At 34.7% G+C, this 16,700-nt stretch overlaps 1 protein-coding gene across 7 annotated transcripts in view; it reads right to left on the bottom strand.

Annotated features, from left to right (window-relative positions):
- The window catches only part of YTHDC2 (YTH N6-methyladenosine RNA binding protein C2), an 83,272-nt gene that overhangs the window by 4,100 nt on the left and 62,472 nt on the right, over positions 1 to 16,700 (bottom strand). For 5 of the 7 annotated variants that reach the window (XM_073802406.1, XM_019940839.2, XM_019940841.2 and 2 more), the window contains 2 exons: positions 16,128 to 16,310; positions 12,907 to 14,903 (listed from right to left, as the gene is read on the bottom strand). In XM_073802406.1, the coding sequence (XP_073658507.1) occupies positions 14,823 to 14,903; positions 16,128 to 16,310 (264 nt within the window). In that variant the 3' untranslated portion in view covers positions 12,907 to 14,822. Of the gene's footprint in view, positions 1 to 367; positions 429 to 12,906; positions 14,904 to 16,127; positions 16,311 to 16,700 lie in introns of those variants that run through there. The other 2 variants (XR_004525849.2, XM_019940840.2) reach the window with 2 other exon arrangements.

Raw genomic sequence — 16,700 nt, 5'->3', positions numbered from 1 at the left:
CATAGTAGAATTGTTCATACCCTCTCATCTAGTAATACTACTCCTGGGTATCTGTCCTAATGAAATTATTTAAAATAAGAAAATATTTGCAATAATACTATTCATAATAGGGAAAAATAAATGAAATAATTTTATTCTAAAAAAATGAAATGTATTCAATATTATATAGCCATTACTATGAATGAATCAGAAGTCTGCAATACCATGGGGGAACATCATCATATAATTTTAAGTGAAAATAAATAAAATATTATACTGTACTATAAAAATGACTAGGTAAAATTCATATTCAATAATGACTTTTTCTCATTGCTATTTTCATTATTGCTCTTAGTAATTTCTTAGCAAATATTTATTAAATGCTTACTAAACACTGGGCAAGAAACTCAGCATATAAAATTGAAAGATTCCTCACCTCCAAGGAATGTCTGTGGACAGAGAAGGCAGACATGAAAACAGTGAATCATAAAGCAATTAAAGTATCTGATAATAACTATAATTAAAATATGCAAAACAGTGAGGAAAAATTATGTCAATACCTAGGACTGGAATGTGGTAAGTGTATGTTTAAATTTTTAAGAAAATGCCAAACTATTTTCTAAAATGGTTGTATCATTTTACATTGGACTGAGAAATCCAATTTCTCCCTGTCCTTGCCAACATTTGCATGGCCAGTCTTTATCATTTTAGCTATTCTACTAGATACATAATCGTATCTCATTGCAGCTTTAACTTCCTAATGACTAATGGTATTGTGCATCTTTTTCATGTGCTTATTTGTCTTCTCTGTATCTTCTTTGGTGAACTACCTGTTGAAATGGCCCAATTTTTAAATTGGGTTGTTTTTCCTATTATAGATTTTGGAGAATTTAAGTGTTCTGGATACCAGTCCTTTATTAAATGTATGTCTTCCAAATGTTTTCTCACGGTCTACAGCTTGTGTTTTCATTCTCTTAATAGTGTCTTTTAAAGAAGAGAAGTTTTAAATTTTGATGAAGCCAAATTTATCCTTTTGTTCTTTTAGAGATAGTGGATCTAAAAATTCTGGAAAACGAAGGAAGATTTTCTCCTGTTTTCTTCTACAAGTTCTACAGTTTTAGCTCTTATATTTTAATCTTATGTTCCATTAGGAGTTAATTTTTATATATTATGTGAAGTATGGATCTAAGCTCATTATTTTGTATATGGATACCCAATTGTTCCATCACATTTATTGAAAGGGGTACACTTTCTCCACAATATTGCCTTTGTGCCCTTGATTTTATTTATTTATTTTAACATCTTTATTGGAGTATAATTGCTTCACAATGGTGTGTTAATTTCTGCTTTATTACAAAGTGATTCAACTATACATATACATACATCTCCATATCTCTTCCATCTTGCGCCCTATCCCATCTCTCTAGGTGGTCACAAAGCACTGAGCTGATCTCCCTGTGCTATGAAGCTGCTTCCCACTACCTCTCTATTTTACATTTGGTAGTATATGTAAGTCCATGCCACTCTCTCACTTCGTCCCAGCTTACCTTTCCCCCTCCTGGCATCCTGAAGTCCATTCTCTACATCTGTGTATTTATTCCTGTCCTGCCCCTAGGTTCTTCAGAAACTTATTATTTTTTTGTTTTACATTCCATATATATGTGTCAGCATACAGTATTTGTTTCTCTCTTTCTGACTCACTTCACTCTGTATGACGGACTCTAGGTCCATCCACCTCATTACAAATAACTCAATTTCGTTTCTTTTTATGGCTCAATAATATTCCATGGTGTATATGTGCCACATCTTCTTTATTCATTCATCTGTCGATGGACACTTAGGTTGCTTCCATGTCCTGGCTATTGTAAATAGAGCTGCAATGAACATTGTGGTACATGACTCTTTCTGAATTATGGTTTTTTCAGGGTATATGCCCAGTAGTGGGATTGCTGGGTTGTATGGTAGTTCTATTTTTAGTTTTTAAGGAACCTCCATTCTGTTCTCCATAGTGGTTGTATCAATTTACATTCCCACCAACAGTGCAAGAGAGTCCCCTTTTCTCCACACCCTCTCCAGCATTTATTGTTTGTAGATTTTTTGATGATGGCTATTCTGACTGGTGTGAGGTGGTATCTCATTGTAGTATGGATTTGCATTTCTCTAATGATTAGTGATGTTGAGCATCTTTCATCTGTTTGTGGGCAATCTGTATATCTTCTTTGGAGAAATGTCTGTTTAGATCATCTGCCCATTTTTGGATTGGGTTGTTTGGTTTTTCGATATTGAGCTGCCTGTAAATTTTGGAGATTAATCCTTTGTCAGTTGCTTCATTTGCAAATATTTTCTCCCATTCTGAGGGTTGTCTTTTTGTCTTGTTTATGGTTTCCTTTGCTGTGCAAAAGCTCTTAACTTTCATTAGGTCCCATTTGTTTATTTTTTTAATTTCCATTTCTCTGGGAGGTGGGTCAGAAAGGATCTTGCTGTGATTTATGTCAGGGAATGTTCTGCCTATGTTTTCCTCTAAGACTTTTACAGTGTCTGGCCTTACGTTTAGGCCTTTAATCCATTTTGAGTTTATTTTTCTGTATGGTGTTAGGGAATGTTCTAAGTTCATTCTTGACATGCAGCTGTCCAGTTTTCCCAGCACCACTTATTGAAGAGGCTGTCTTTTCTCCATTGTATAATCTTGCCTCCTTTATCAAAAATAAGGTGACCATATGTGCATGGGTTTAATTCTGGGCTTTGTATCCTGTTCCATTGATCTATATTTCTGTTTTTGTGCCAGTACCATACTGTCTTCATTACTGTAGCTTTGTAGTATAGTCTGAAATCAGGGAGCCTGATTCCTCCAGCTCTGTTTTTCTTTCTCAAGACTGCTTTGGCTATTCAGGGTCTTTTGTGTTTCCATACAAATTGTGAAATTTTTTGTTCTCATTCTTTGAAAAATGCCATTGGTAGTTTGATAGGGATTGCATTGAATTTGTAGATTGCTTTGTGTAGTATAGTCATTTTCACAATGTTGATTCCTCCAGTCCAAGGACATGGTATATTGTCATCTGTTTGTATCATCTTTAATTTCTTTCATCAGTGTGTTATAGTTTTCTGCATACAGGTATTTTGTCTCCTTAGGTAGGTTTATTCCTAGGTATTTTATTCTTTTTGTTGCAATGGTAGATCAGAGTGTTTCCTTAATTTATGTTTCAGATTTTTCATCATTAGTGTATAGAAATACAACAGATTTCTGTGCATTAATTTTGTATCTTGCTACTATACCAAATTCATTGATTAGTTCTAGTAATTTTCTGGTAGAGTCTTTAGGATTCTCTATGTATAGTATCATGTCATCTGCAAACAGTGACAGCTTTACTTCTTCTTTTCTGATTTGGATTCCTTTTATTTCTTTTTCTTTTCTGATTGATGTGGCTAAAACTTCCAAAATTATGTTGAATAATAGTGGTAAGAGTGGACAACCTTGTTTTGTTCCTGATCTTAGAGGAAATGGTTTCAGTTTTTCACCCTTGAGAACGAGGTTAGCTGTAGGTTTGTCATATATGGCCTTTATTATACTGATGTAAGTTTCCTGTATGCCTACTTTCTGGATGGTTTTTATCATAAACAGGTGTTGAATTTTGTCGAAAGCTTTTCCTGCATCTATTGAGATGATCATATGGTTTTTCTCCTTTAATTTGTTAATATGGTGTATCACATTGATTGATTTGCATATATTGAGAAATCCTTCCATTCCTGGGATAAACCCCACTTGATCATGGCATGTGATCCTTTTAATGTGCTGTTGGATTCTGTTTGCTAGTATTTTGTTGAGGATTTTGCATCTATGTTCATCAGTGATATCGGCCTGTAGTTTTCTTTCTTTGTGACATCTTTGTCTGGTTTTGGTATCAGGGTGATGGTGGTCTCATAGAAGGAGTTTGGGAGTGTTCCTCCCTCTGCTATATTTTGGAAGAGTTTGAGAAGTATAGGTGTTAGCCCTTCTCTAAATGTTTGATAGAATTCACCTGTGATACCACCTGGTCCTGGGCTTTTGTTTTTGGGAAGATTTTAAATCACAGTCTCAATTTCAGTGCTTGTGATTGGTGTGTTTACATTTTCTATTTCTTCCTGGTTCAGCCTCAGAAGGTTGTGCTTTTCTAAGAATTTGTCTATTTCTTCCAAGTTGTCCATTTTTGGCATAGAGTTGCTTGTAGTAATCTCTCCTGATCCTTTGTATTTCTGCAGTGTCCATTGTTACTTCTTTTTCATTTCTAATTCTATTGATTTGTCTTCTCCCTTTTATTCTTGATTAGTCTGGCTAATGGTTTATCAATTTTGTTTATCTTCTCAAAGAACCATCTTTTAGTTTTACTGATCTTTGCGATTGTTTCCTTCATTTCTTCTTCATTTATTTCTGATCTGATCTTTATGGTTTCTTCTGCTAACTTTGGGGATTTTTGTTCATCTTTCTCTAATTGCTTTAGGTGTAGGCTTAGGTTGTTTATTTGAGATGTTTCTTGTTTCTTGAGGTAGGATTGTATTGCTATAAACTTCCCTCTTAGAACTGCATTTGCTACATCCATAGGTTTTCGGGCGTCATATTTTTATTGTCATTTGTTTCTAGGTATTTTTTGATTTTCTCTTCGACATCTTCAGTGATCTCTTGGTTATTAAGTAGTGTATTGTTTAGCCTCCATGTGTTTGTATTTTTTCACAGATTTTTTCCTGTAATTGATATCTAGTCTCATAGCATTATGGTCAGAAAATATACTTGATATGATTTCAATTTTCTTAAATTTACCAGGCTTGATTTGTGACCCAAGATATGATCTATCCTGGAGAATGTTCCATGAGCACTTGAGAAGAAACTGTATTCTGTTGTTTTTGGATGGAATGTCCTGTAAATATCAATTAAGTCCATCTTGCTTAATGTATCATTTAAAGCTTGTGTTTCCTTATTTTCATTTTGGATGATCTGTCCATTGGTGAAAGTGGGGTGTTAAAGTCCCCTACTATGATGGTGTTACTGTTGATTTCCCCTTTTATGGCTGTTAGCATTTGCCTTATGTATTGAGGTGCTCCTATGCTGGGTGCATAAATATTTACAATTGTTATATCTTCTTAGATTGACCCCTTGATCATTATGTAGTGTCCTTTCTTGTCTCTTGTGATAGTCTTTATTTTAAAGTCTATTTTGTTTGATATGAGAATTACTACTCCAGCTTTCTTTTGATTTCCATTTGCATGGAATATCTTTTTCCACCCCCTCACTTTCAGTCTGTATGTGTTCCTAGGTCTGAAGTGGGTCTCTTGTAGACAGCAAATATATCTCTTGTTTTTGTATCCATTCAGCCAGTCTGTGTCTTTTGGTTGGAGCATTTAATCCATTTACTTTTAAGATAATTATCGATATGTATGTTCCTATTACCATTTTCTTAATTGTTTTCAGTTTGTTATTGTAGATCTTTTCCTTCTCTTGTGTTTCCCGCCTAGAGAAGTTCCTTTAGCATTTGTTGTAAAGCTGGTTTGGGGCTGATGAATTCTCTTAGGTTTTGCTTGTCTGTAAAGGTTTTAATTTCTCTGTCAAATCTGAATGATATCCTTGCTGGGTAGAGTAATCTTGGTTATAGGTTTTTCCCTTTCATCACTTTAAATATGTCTTGCCACTCCCTTCTGGCTTCCAGAGTTTCTGCTGAAAGATCAGCTGTTAACCTTATGGGGTTCCCTTGTATGTTATTTGGGTTTTTTCCCTTGCTGCTTTTAATATTTTTTGTGTTTAATTTTTGATAGTTTGATTAATATGTGTCTTGGCGTGTTTCTCCTTGGATTTATCCTGTATGGGACTCTCTGTGCTTCCTGGACTTGATTGATCATTTCCTTTCCCATATTAGGGAAGTTTCCAACTATAATCTCATCAAATATTTTCTCAGTCCCTTTCTTTTTCTCTTCTTTTCTGGGACCCCTATAATTCGAATGTTGGTGCCTTTAATGTTGTCCCAGAAGCCTCTGAGACTGTCCTCAGTTCCTTTCATTCTTTTTTCTTTATTCTGCCCTGCAGTAGTTATTTCCACTATTTTATCTTCTAGGTCACTTATCTGTTCTTCTGCCTCAGTTATTCTGCTATTGATTCCTTCTAGAGAATTTTTAATTTCATTTATTGTGTTGTTCATCACTGTTTGTTTGTTCTGTAGTTCTTCTAGGTCCTTGTTAAATGTTTCTTGTATTTTCTTCATTCTATTTCCAAGATTTTGGATCTTCTTTATTATCATTACTCTGAATTGTTTTTCAGGTAGACTGCATATTTCCTCTTCATTTCTTTGGTCTGGTGAGTTTTTGCCTTGCTCCTTCATCTGCTGTGTGTTTCTCTGTCTTGTCATTTTACCTAACTTACTGTATTTGGGGTCTCCTTTTCACAGGCTGCACATTCGTAGTTACTGTTGTTTTTGGTGTCTGCCCCAGTGGCTTAGGTTGATTCAGTGGGTTGCATAGGCTTCCTGGTGGAGGGGACTCTTGACTGTGTTCTGGTGGATGAAGCTGGATCTTGTCTTTCTGGTGGGCAGGACTGTGTCCAGTGGTGTGTTTTGGGGTGTCTGTGACCTTATGATTTTAGGCAGCCTCTCTGTTAATGGGTGGGGCTGTGGTCTCATCTTGTTAGTTGTTTGGCATAGGGTGTCCAGCACTGTAGCTTGCTGGTCATTGATTGGAGCTGGGTCTTAGCATTGAGGTGGAGATCTCTGGGAGAGCTTTTGCCATTTGGTATTACGTGGCGCCAGAAGGTCTTTGGTTGACCAATGTCCTGAACTCAGCTCTCCCACCTCAGTGGCACAGGCCTGACACCCAGCTGAAGCACCAAGACCCTGTCAGTCCCACGGCTTCATTTCTATAGATTAGGGCTTTCCAGATGGTAGAATTATAGATGTCCCTCAATATATTTGATCTTCTTATCCTTTGGGAAGTCCAGGCAAGTAGCTTGATCCTGAGCTTCTCAAATTTGGGCCTGGTTTAAAGTCAGGCAGGCTGGAGATGTTGGGCTGCAATGTGTCTCCTCTGGATAGTGGTTCTCCAAGTGTGATCCCCAGACCCTCAGCCTCAGCCTCCCCTGCGCATTTCTGTGCCCTTGTTTTTTTTTAAAAAAATCAGTTATCCCTAGATGTTGGGTTTACTTCTGGACTCTCTATTATGTTCAATTGATCTACCTGTCTATCCGTATGCCAATATCAAGCTGTTTTATGTACTATAGTTTTTTTATGAATCTTGAAATCAGGTACTGTGAGTCCTCTGAAGTTGTTCCTTTTCAGAGTTGTTTTGGCTACTCTAGATCCTTTGCAATCCACATGAATTTTGTCAATATCTACAAAAAAGGCTTATGGGATTTTGATTGAGATTTTGTTAAATAAAGAGTTTGAAGAGATCTGACATCTTAACGATACTGAGTCTTCCAACCCATGAACAAGTTTAAGTCACAAGTTGCTTTTTAGGTCTTCTTTCTCTCAGCAATATTTTGTACTTTTCACAAGTACAAAAACTTTCACAAGTTTTTCCACATCTTTTGTCAGTTATTCCTAGGTATTTGATATTTTTAATGGTACTATAAATGTTATTTCTTTTAATCTACAATTGTATATAAATACACTTTTTAAAAACTGACCCTGTATCCTGCAACCTCGTTAAACACACTAATTAGTTCTAGTAGCTTTTGGTAGTGGATAGCTAATAATTTTGCCTTCCCCAGAATGCTTATTCTGGTAATATTACTTTGATATCCCTTTAGAGGATCATTTCTCTTCTATTCTTGGTCCATGTGTTTGGGGTGAATATTTGACACAGATTTGGCCAATTAGCATAGTGATTGGTATAGAGATAAGCACATGACCAATTGATCCAATGAGAGTCAATCCTGGAGCTTATGAGGAAACTAGCGAGAAAATGTTGCTTTTTCTAGCTGGTTTAAAGTAGGATGTTACTCATTTCTAATTTAAGTCCATTGTGGTTAGAGAACATACTTTGTATGACCGGAAACATTTTTAAATTTATTGAGATTTCTCAAAAATAGAATTATCATATGATCCAGCAATGCCACTTCTGGATATATTCAAGAGAACTGAAATCAGGATCTCAAAGAGACATGTGCACTCTGTGTTTACTGTATTATTATTCACAATAGCCAAGATACAGAAACAACCTAAATGTCTATCAAAAGATGAATGGATAAAGAAAATGTGGTACATACCGACAATGAAATATTATCCAGTCTTGAAAAGGAAGGAAATCCTGCCAAACACAACACCATGAATGAACCTGGAGAACATTATGCTAACTAAAATAAACCCGTTACAGGAGGACAAATACTGCATCATTCACTTTATGAGGTATTTAAAGTAGTCAAAATCATAGAGACAGAGAAAACAATAATGGTTGCCAGGGAACAGGGGGAGTGGGAAATGGAGATGAATAAGTTCTAGAAATCTGCTGTACAACACCATGCCTATAGTTAACATTATTGTATTGTACACTTAAAAATTTGGTGAGGGTAGACCTCATGTTAAATGCTCTTACCACAAGAAAAAATAAATTAATAAATAAATGTATTGAGATTTGTGTCATGGTCCACAAAGTGGTCTATCATGATATTCTGTGTGTACTTGAAAAGAGTGTATATCCTGCTGCTGTTGGTTGGTAAGTTCTATAAATGTTAATTAGGTCAATTTGGTTGATAGTGTTCTTCAAGTCTACAATATATTTGCTGATTTTTTGCTTACTTTTTCTATCAACTATTGAGAGAGAGGTATTGAAATCTGACAATATTGTGAACTTATCCTTTCAGTTCCATCAACTTTCACTTAAGTATTTTGAAGCTCTTTTAATTAGGTGCCTACATATTTAGGATTATGTCAATTGATCCTTGTATTATTACTAACTGCCTGTCTTCAACCCTGTCTTTATAGTCATTGCTCTGAATTCTACTGCCATTCTAGGTTTTTGTTTGTTTGTTTACTAATAGTAGCATGGTATAACTTCTCCCATTTTTTAAAACTTTTAACCTATTTGTTTTCATATTTAAAGTATATTTCTTGTAGGCATCATGTAATTGAGTCTTGATTTTTTTTTATCCAGTCTGACAAGCTCTCCCTTTTAACTGGGATTTTTAGACGTTAATATGATTATTGCTTTTGTTATATTTGAGTCTATCATCTCATTATTTGTTTTCTATTTATTTTGTTTCCATTTGTTATTTCCATTTGTTCTTTCTTTTTTCCTCTTTTCTGCCTTTTTTTGAATTTTTACAAGTCTGGCTAGTGAGAAGAGTTACTATTACTAGCCTTTTATAAGCACCAGGCACTATTCCCTTTAATCCTTTCAGATGGTTCTTTTCCTGACCTCAGGCAGTTTCTGTGCATGCATGACCTGACCGGCACTCTGATGAGTATTCCACGGAGACCGACAGATCTCTGGGGTTCACCTGCTATGCAGTTCTACCCTCTCTGGTCTTCTCTTCTATGAACTCTAGCTGCTCTGGTTTCCCCACTCTAACCTCTGTCTCCTCAACTCAGAAACTTTCAAGTTCTGCTTCAGTTCCCCTCCCTATGCCACAGTCTGGAAACCCTCTGAGGCAGTAAGCTTGGGCAATTGTAGGACTCACCTTGTTTGTTTCCTATGTCTCAGGAATTACTGTCCTTCACCTGATGTCCAGTGTCTTGAAAACTGCAGCTTCATGTATTTTGTCTTATTTTTTTAATGTTTAAGGAAAGAAAGTAAATACGGTCCATGTTACTCCCCATCTTGGTTAGAAGTGCAAGTCCTCACTACCCAATTTTTAAAAATTACTCTAAAACACCAATAATCAAGACTTCAGTATTGGTGAAGGACAAATATATAAATCAATGGGACATAATAGAGAGTCCAGAAATAGAGCCAAAGAAATAGGCAAACTGATTTTTGTCAAAGGTGCAAAGACAATTCAATAAAGGTAAAGTTTTCAACAATGGTGTTGAAACCACTGGACATTCATATGCATTAAAAATAAACCTCAACCTAAATATCACAACCTGTACAAATATTAACCCAAAATGGATCATGAATCTAAATATAAGACATATAACTACAGAACTTTTAGAAGGAAACATAGGAGAAAATCTTCATGACTAAGGATTAGGCAAAAGACTTCTTAGATGACACCTAAATCATGATTCATAAAAGAAAAAAAACTGATTTTTTAAAAAAATTTAAAAATACAAAAAATACTGTTATGAGAATTAAAAGCTACAGAGAGAAAAATAAATTTTTAATCACATATCTGACAAAGAACTTGTATTCCAAAAATATAATGAAATCCCCAAACTCAACAGTAAGAAAACAAATGATTTAATTTTTAAATGGTCAAAACACTTAGACAGGCACTTCACCAAAGATGGAGGGTGACTGCTAGAGGCTGAATGTTTGTGTGCCCTCAAAATTCTTATGTTGAAATTCTAATGCCCAATGTGATGATATTAGGAATCTTTCAGGGACCTTTGGCAGGTGATTAGACGATGAGGGCTGAGCCCTTATGAATGAGATTAGTGCCTTTAAAATCCCCTTCTACCATGTGAAGACACAGTAAGAAGTCAGCAATCTGCAAGCAGGAAGAGGGCTTGCACCCAAACTCAACCATGTTGGCACCTTGATCTTGGCCTTCCAGGCTCCAGAACTATGAGAAATAAATTTTGGTTGTTTACAAGCCACACAATTTGTAGTATTTTGTTATAGCATCCTAAAGAGACTAAGAGAGCACATGAAAAGATGGTCAATATTAATAGCCATTAGAGACATACAACTTAAAACGATGATCAGATGCTATCACACACCTAATAGAATGATGAAAATAAAATATACTAGCAATAGTAAGTACTGTCAAGTATGTGGAGCAACCAGGAACTCTAAGACATCGCTGGTAGGAATGAAAAATGGTATAGCCACTCTGGAAAACAGTTTGGCAGTTTCTTATAAAATAAAACATACACTTACCATATGATCCAGCAATCCCAGTCCTAGGTATTTACTCAAGAAATGGAAACATATTTCCACACAAAATACTGTACACAAATGTTTAGCTGTTTTACTTATAATCACACACACACACACACACACACACACACTAAATGGAAAACAATCTAAATACCATTTGACAAGTAAATGGTTAAAAACAAAATGTGGCACATTCTATACAATGGAATACTACTCACGATAAAAAGAAATGAACTTCGATATACACAACTTGGATCACTCTTAAAGGCATTATGATGAGTGAAAGAAACCAGACCCAAAAGGTTACATACTTTATGATTTATTTAAATGATATTCTCAAAAGGAGAAAGCTAGAAATGTCAGAGAACAGACCAATGGCTGGCAGGTGTTAAGGGTATGTAACTACAAAGGGGTAGCATGAGGGAGTTTTGGAGGTGATGGAACTGTATCTTGATTGTGGTGGAAGTTACATAAATCTGTACATGTGTTAAAATTCATAAAGCTATACATCTAAGAAAAATTTGATTTTACTGTTTGTTAATTCTAGAAGTTAAATAAATTTTTAAAAAAATTTACAGTAAACCTAACACTGAATGATGACACAACTAATTGGCCAAACAGATATTCTGAGAAGAGTAGGCAGAGTGAATAGCTAAAACTAGTCTCTGATGCTGGAAGGTGCCTGGTATATTCAAGGAATAGTGAGGAGGTCAATGTGGCTAAAGTGGAATGAGCAGAGGAGGAGAGTAGAGTAGAGAAGTTCAGAGATGTAATGGGGGACCAGATCATAAAAGGTGCTTATACCATTATAAGGACTTTGGCTTTGAGCGAAATGGGGAGTCGCTGAAGGGTTTTGAGCAACAGAGTAATATGAACTGATTTAATGTTTTTAAAGGACTACTGATTTCTGTGTTGAAAACAGATTGGTGGCATGAGGAACAGGAGAAAAGGGAAGACATCTTAGGAATGATGGTGGCTCAGTCCAGAGTAGTTATGACACATGTGGTGAGAAACAGCTGGAGTCTAGATATATTTTGAAGGTGAAGCCAAGAAAATTTTCTGATGGATTAGTTTGAGAGAAATAAAGGAATCATGGATGACTCCAAGTTTTCTGGCCTGAACAACCAAAAGAATGAAACTGGCATCAATTGAAAATAGGACAGCTTTAAGTGGAATAGATTGTGGGGAAAGAACTGTAGTTCAATTTTGAATATACAGAATTTGACATTTTATTAGACAGCCAAGTAGAAATTCATTTTTGGCTAGAAAGACCATGATGCATCCAGTGGCCCTGGCTATACTGACTGCACTGTATGGTCCTCTGGGTAGAAAGGAATCATGGAGAATTCAGGAGCATAGTGAGGATCTGTGCTGCGGGAAGCTCATTCAGACTGAGAGGTGTGGCCACTTGTGAATTATGTCTCCAGTTTTTCACCCTGGTGTTGATTCAGGGGTTAAGTTCATTTGACTTATTCCTTAATACTTTCTCTGTCTCAGGATATAAGGTTTTAAATGGTGAAGAATGAGTCTCTGAGCATAAATTCTTAAATGAACATGCCTTTTCTTGAAGTACTCATTTGAGATTATTCTTTCCTTATTGTCTATCTTTGCTGTAATTGGTAGAGTGAAGCTGGGTTGTTCAGTGGATGCAATAATGCAGTACCATCATGCAGTGTCCTGAGAACAAAAGGTCCACGGCTACATATTCTATTAATAAGCAAAGGATTTTATATAAAAACACGTCTTGGGATTTTCCCCATTCCCCTATCGTAATAAGGCAATTTTTTTTTGAGGGGGAGGTATTGATATGAGGCCATCACCTTCTATTGCAATTTAGTATTCTTCAAAGTGTATGAAATTCATTAATATCTCAAGGGGTATTGTTGATCATTGTTACCTTAGTCCTACTATATAGTGTCAGAAATAACAAAATTTTAATGATTTAACAGAACTTCATTTAATAAGTATGTTTAAAGTTCATCTCTTCCAAAAAACAGCATTTTAATTACATTCAAATTGTGTTCATCTTAAATATCAACAAACTCATCATTTACATAGAGGGATATATATTAGAAAACAGATGGAAATTAAAACAACTTCTATTTTTTAGAAGTTCTTACTTCCAAATTAGGACACTGTGAACTGCTAAATATGTACCTAAACAAAATGTATCCATTATCAGAAAACCACAACTTGCTCTAATAGGAAAAGAAGTGTAATACGCATATAGTGGAACATAATTCACATAGGCTTAATTTACAGTTATGTTTCAGAGTATAAAACAAACAAAAATCCTGTACCTACAAATACAGGCAAAAGTCACAGCCGACATTTTAAACTAATGCACCAACATATAATGCTCTCCCAGAGAAAGTAGAAGAGTTCCCAAGATTTTATGTTGACCCATGATTTTTCACTTCTTTGTTGTCAAATACAGAAGCAGAGGACTTAGAGTTTTCTTTTTGTCTTTAAATCATATTCATGTTGGTTTTTTGTTACATGGCAATGACCCAACTGCATCATGAGAAGTGCTATCAAACCTGTTCTATTTAGAACTCAGTAACCAAGACATTTCTTTGATTTCTCCCTGTACCTCTATTTCCCTTCAGAAAGCGTCTAAGGAAACTTCATAGACAATTGTGGTAAAGAGAGCAAACCAAATAATTCTGAGATGGCAAAGAAATACATGAGAGTTGGCACTAACATGGGTTTACAAAAAGTTATCCACCATTTATTAAACCACAAATGCAAAAAAAGAGAAATCTTACCTGGAAACATAAGTAGAATAAAAAGTACTAGAAAACAAATAGAAGGCATTTAGAATTGTGGCGTTTGGAGGCTTCAGTTTGGAAGACATAGAGAAACCAAGCTACCAGTAACTGTTAAGAGCATTTCTTTTCAACTTGTATAATTTACTTAAATTTTTAACCTGTCTAAATCAACTTTCTCTAGCCAAAACAAAGAGATCATAATCACTGTTTTTATATCAGAGATGTGTGACAACTGTAATGTAGGAGAAAAGAATGTTTGGGACACATCAGGTTAAAAGAGGTAGCACCAGGAATAAAACTAAGCACTTAATCTGATCTGATCAAAGTCAGGGAGGAATTCTGCCTTTCTTCAATTTTTACTGCATTTCATAGTTGCAAAAAAAGAACATCCTTTTTTTTTCTTCCTTAATGTGCCTCAGGTTAAAAATGGCACAATGAATAGTCCTTAATCAGCACACATTATTTTTGAAAGGGACATTTTTAGATTTTGGTCATTTGCTTTTCTTTGCTTGTTTTTTAATGATAAATCTTTAGAGTTGACTCTTCTAAAATGTTGCTCAGATGGACAGATATAGTCAGACCTTTCTTAAAAGTAAACAATTTACTCTGCGTTAAAAAAAATCACCAATAAGAGTTCTAAGTCAGTGTTTCAAACAAATGAAATGTTTAACTTCAAATTAAGTATGTTTAACTGCTATTGTGTTAAATAATGAAACTAACTCTATTTCATTCAATTATAAACATATTAACAAACATATAATCATTCCCTATGATCACTATAAAAATTAAATTATCCTTTTCTCTTTGAAGATGGTGGTTCTAAAGCAACACTTTCAACCAGAAAAGCCCATTCAGAATAACACACAACCCCATTTCAGTTTTTGGAAGTCAGTGCATTCAGTGGTTATGAGCAGGCATGATGTTCTTCTGAAGCTAAGAAGTCTGGAAGGGTTAAAAAAAAAGAAGAAGAAGAGGAAGAAAAAGAAGAAAAAAAGAAAAGATAAATAATCTGAAAGATATCCTTAATGATCACAAATACTGCCAGTACTCAAAGTCAAGTATGGTATAACCTGAATGTCAATCAGTTGTGGTTTTTTCTCCCAATGAAAGGCGTTCCCATAACTGGAGCAACTGTTCACCAACCTGAGGTTCTAGTTCCTAGATAAACCAAAAGTCAGAATGAACATAAAAAGGACTAGACTGAATTTTTTATCATCAAAACCTATACTGATAAAAATGTAAGAAAATCAAATCAAATTCCATGTTTCTACAAGAACATGCTAAACTCCTATGTTATGCATTGCTCTAATTCTTTTCGTTAAGATTCAGAATTGACTTCCAGATTTCCAAGATTGTAGTTAACCTGCAAATATTGCAACTCTCTGTGACAAAATGGTGAGAAATTTCCAGGGAGTTCTTCTGCAATTTTTTCTATCTGGAAATAATGAATTTTGTTTTCATGGAGATTTAGCAAAAGCACTCAGCTTAAACTTCCAAAGGTTTATGGTGATACTTAGCATATTAGATGTTTGGGGTATTTTTCTCAAGAAACTATCTTGGATGACTATAAGGAATGTGACTTATTTCAAAATCATTATTATAGAATAAAAATGAAAATATTTTTATATATTTGAAAAGAGCATTTATAGTCCCCTTGTGACATCATGTGCACTTAAAAGGAACCCTAACACTTTTCATATGGTGATTTGAACTGAGTCACACTTGTTCAAATAAAGTATTAGATGTGACCTTAGGCAAGACTAGATAGATTCTCTGAATCTATTTTCTCCTATAAAATATTTGGCTAATAACTCATTTTAGGCTTAAGAATTGAACTACCTCATATAAAGAAGCTAGCCCAGTAGTCAATATATCAATATATGTTAATTCCCATCACCTTAACTAGTTTAAAATACATAGCAGCATCATGAAGGCAAAGCAAAGCATAATAAAAATAAAACAAGCCACAAAAATATTAAAAGGTTATTATTTATGTTATATCATTAGTTAAAGCCATAAAGAACTTAGATACTGTTGTTATCCTTAGACTTTAGTGAAATTACTTCAGAATTACACTAGGTTTTGATCATATCTTTAGTTAAACAGGAACCTCCAAGAATTGACTTATGAAAGATTTTATATATGCAATGACAGAGCAAAGTCAAATTTACAAAATGTTAAAAAAAACCAGTGAGCTCTGTCAGGCACATTTGAAAGTAGGCTTTTAACTAGCACTTTTACAAATCTGAACCATTATCTCCCCATGTGCACATAGAATATACAATTTGTATTCTTGCATTTGCTCCTCAAACAAATCACTGAATAACAGCCAAACAAAACAAAAAGAAGAGTGGAAGAAAAATATTAAATGCCATTGCATACCTGCCCATCTCTGCTTATCTGGACTTTCTTGTTGTCATTCCAAGGATTGAGTAAATGGTGTGCAAACTGAAAGGGAAGACTTTCTTTTCGTATCCACTCCACCTTAAACACTCCTCCTAGTCCAGCTGAACCCCAGTCCTGACTCTTCTCCCTTCCTATCTCAGAAGACATTCTAGAAAATCCCTGTGGGTAAAATGAGGGGAAATGGTGAAGGTGAGGATGACATTAAGACTCTGAATTCAATTTATCTGAGAAACTCTGAGTTGTTTTTTTTTTATTTTAAGGTAAAAATGTAATATAAAAATAATATATAACAAAAATCCAGAAAGCCACCCATTGTTTTTTATAAAAAGATGAATTAGCAAATTTTAGAGGAGAGACCAATTCCAGCCTTCTAATATAATTTCAAATACAAACAGATATTTTCTAAATAATATATCATAGTTCTAAACCCACATTTATCCATTACAAATGGATACAATCTAACTTCTGGGTTTTTAATTCCAAAAATGATAATAATATCAAATAATAATTCATTATTTTATAAATTCAGATATACATCAAATAAAGATG

This window comes from Tursiops truncatus, chromosome 3 (assembly GCF_011762595.2).
Source record: "Tursiops truncatus isolate mTurTru1 chromosome 3, mTurTru1.mat.Y, whole genome shotgun sequence".
Taxonomy (NCBI): Eukaryota; Metazoa; Chordata; class Mammalia; order Artiodactyla; family Delphinidae; genus Tursiops; species Tursiops truncatus.
This window is presented reverse-complemented; position numbering and strand designations above follow the sequence as displayed.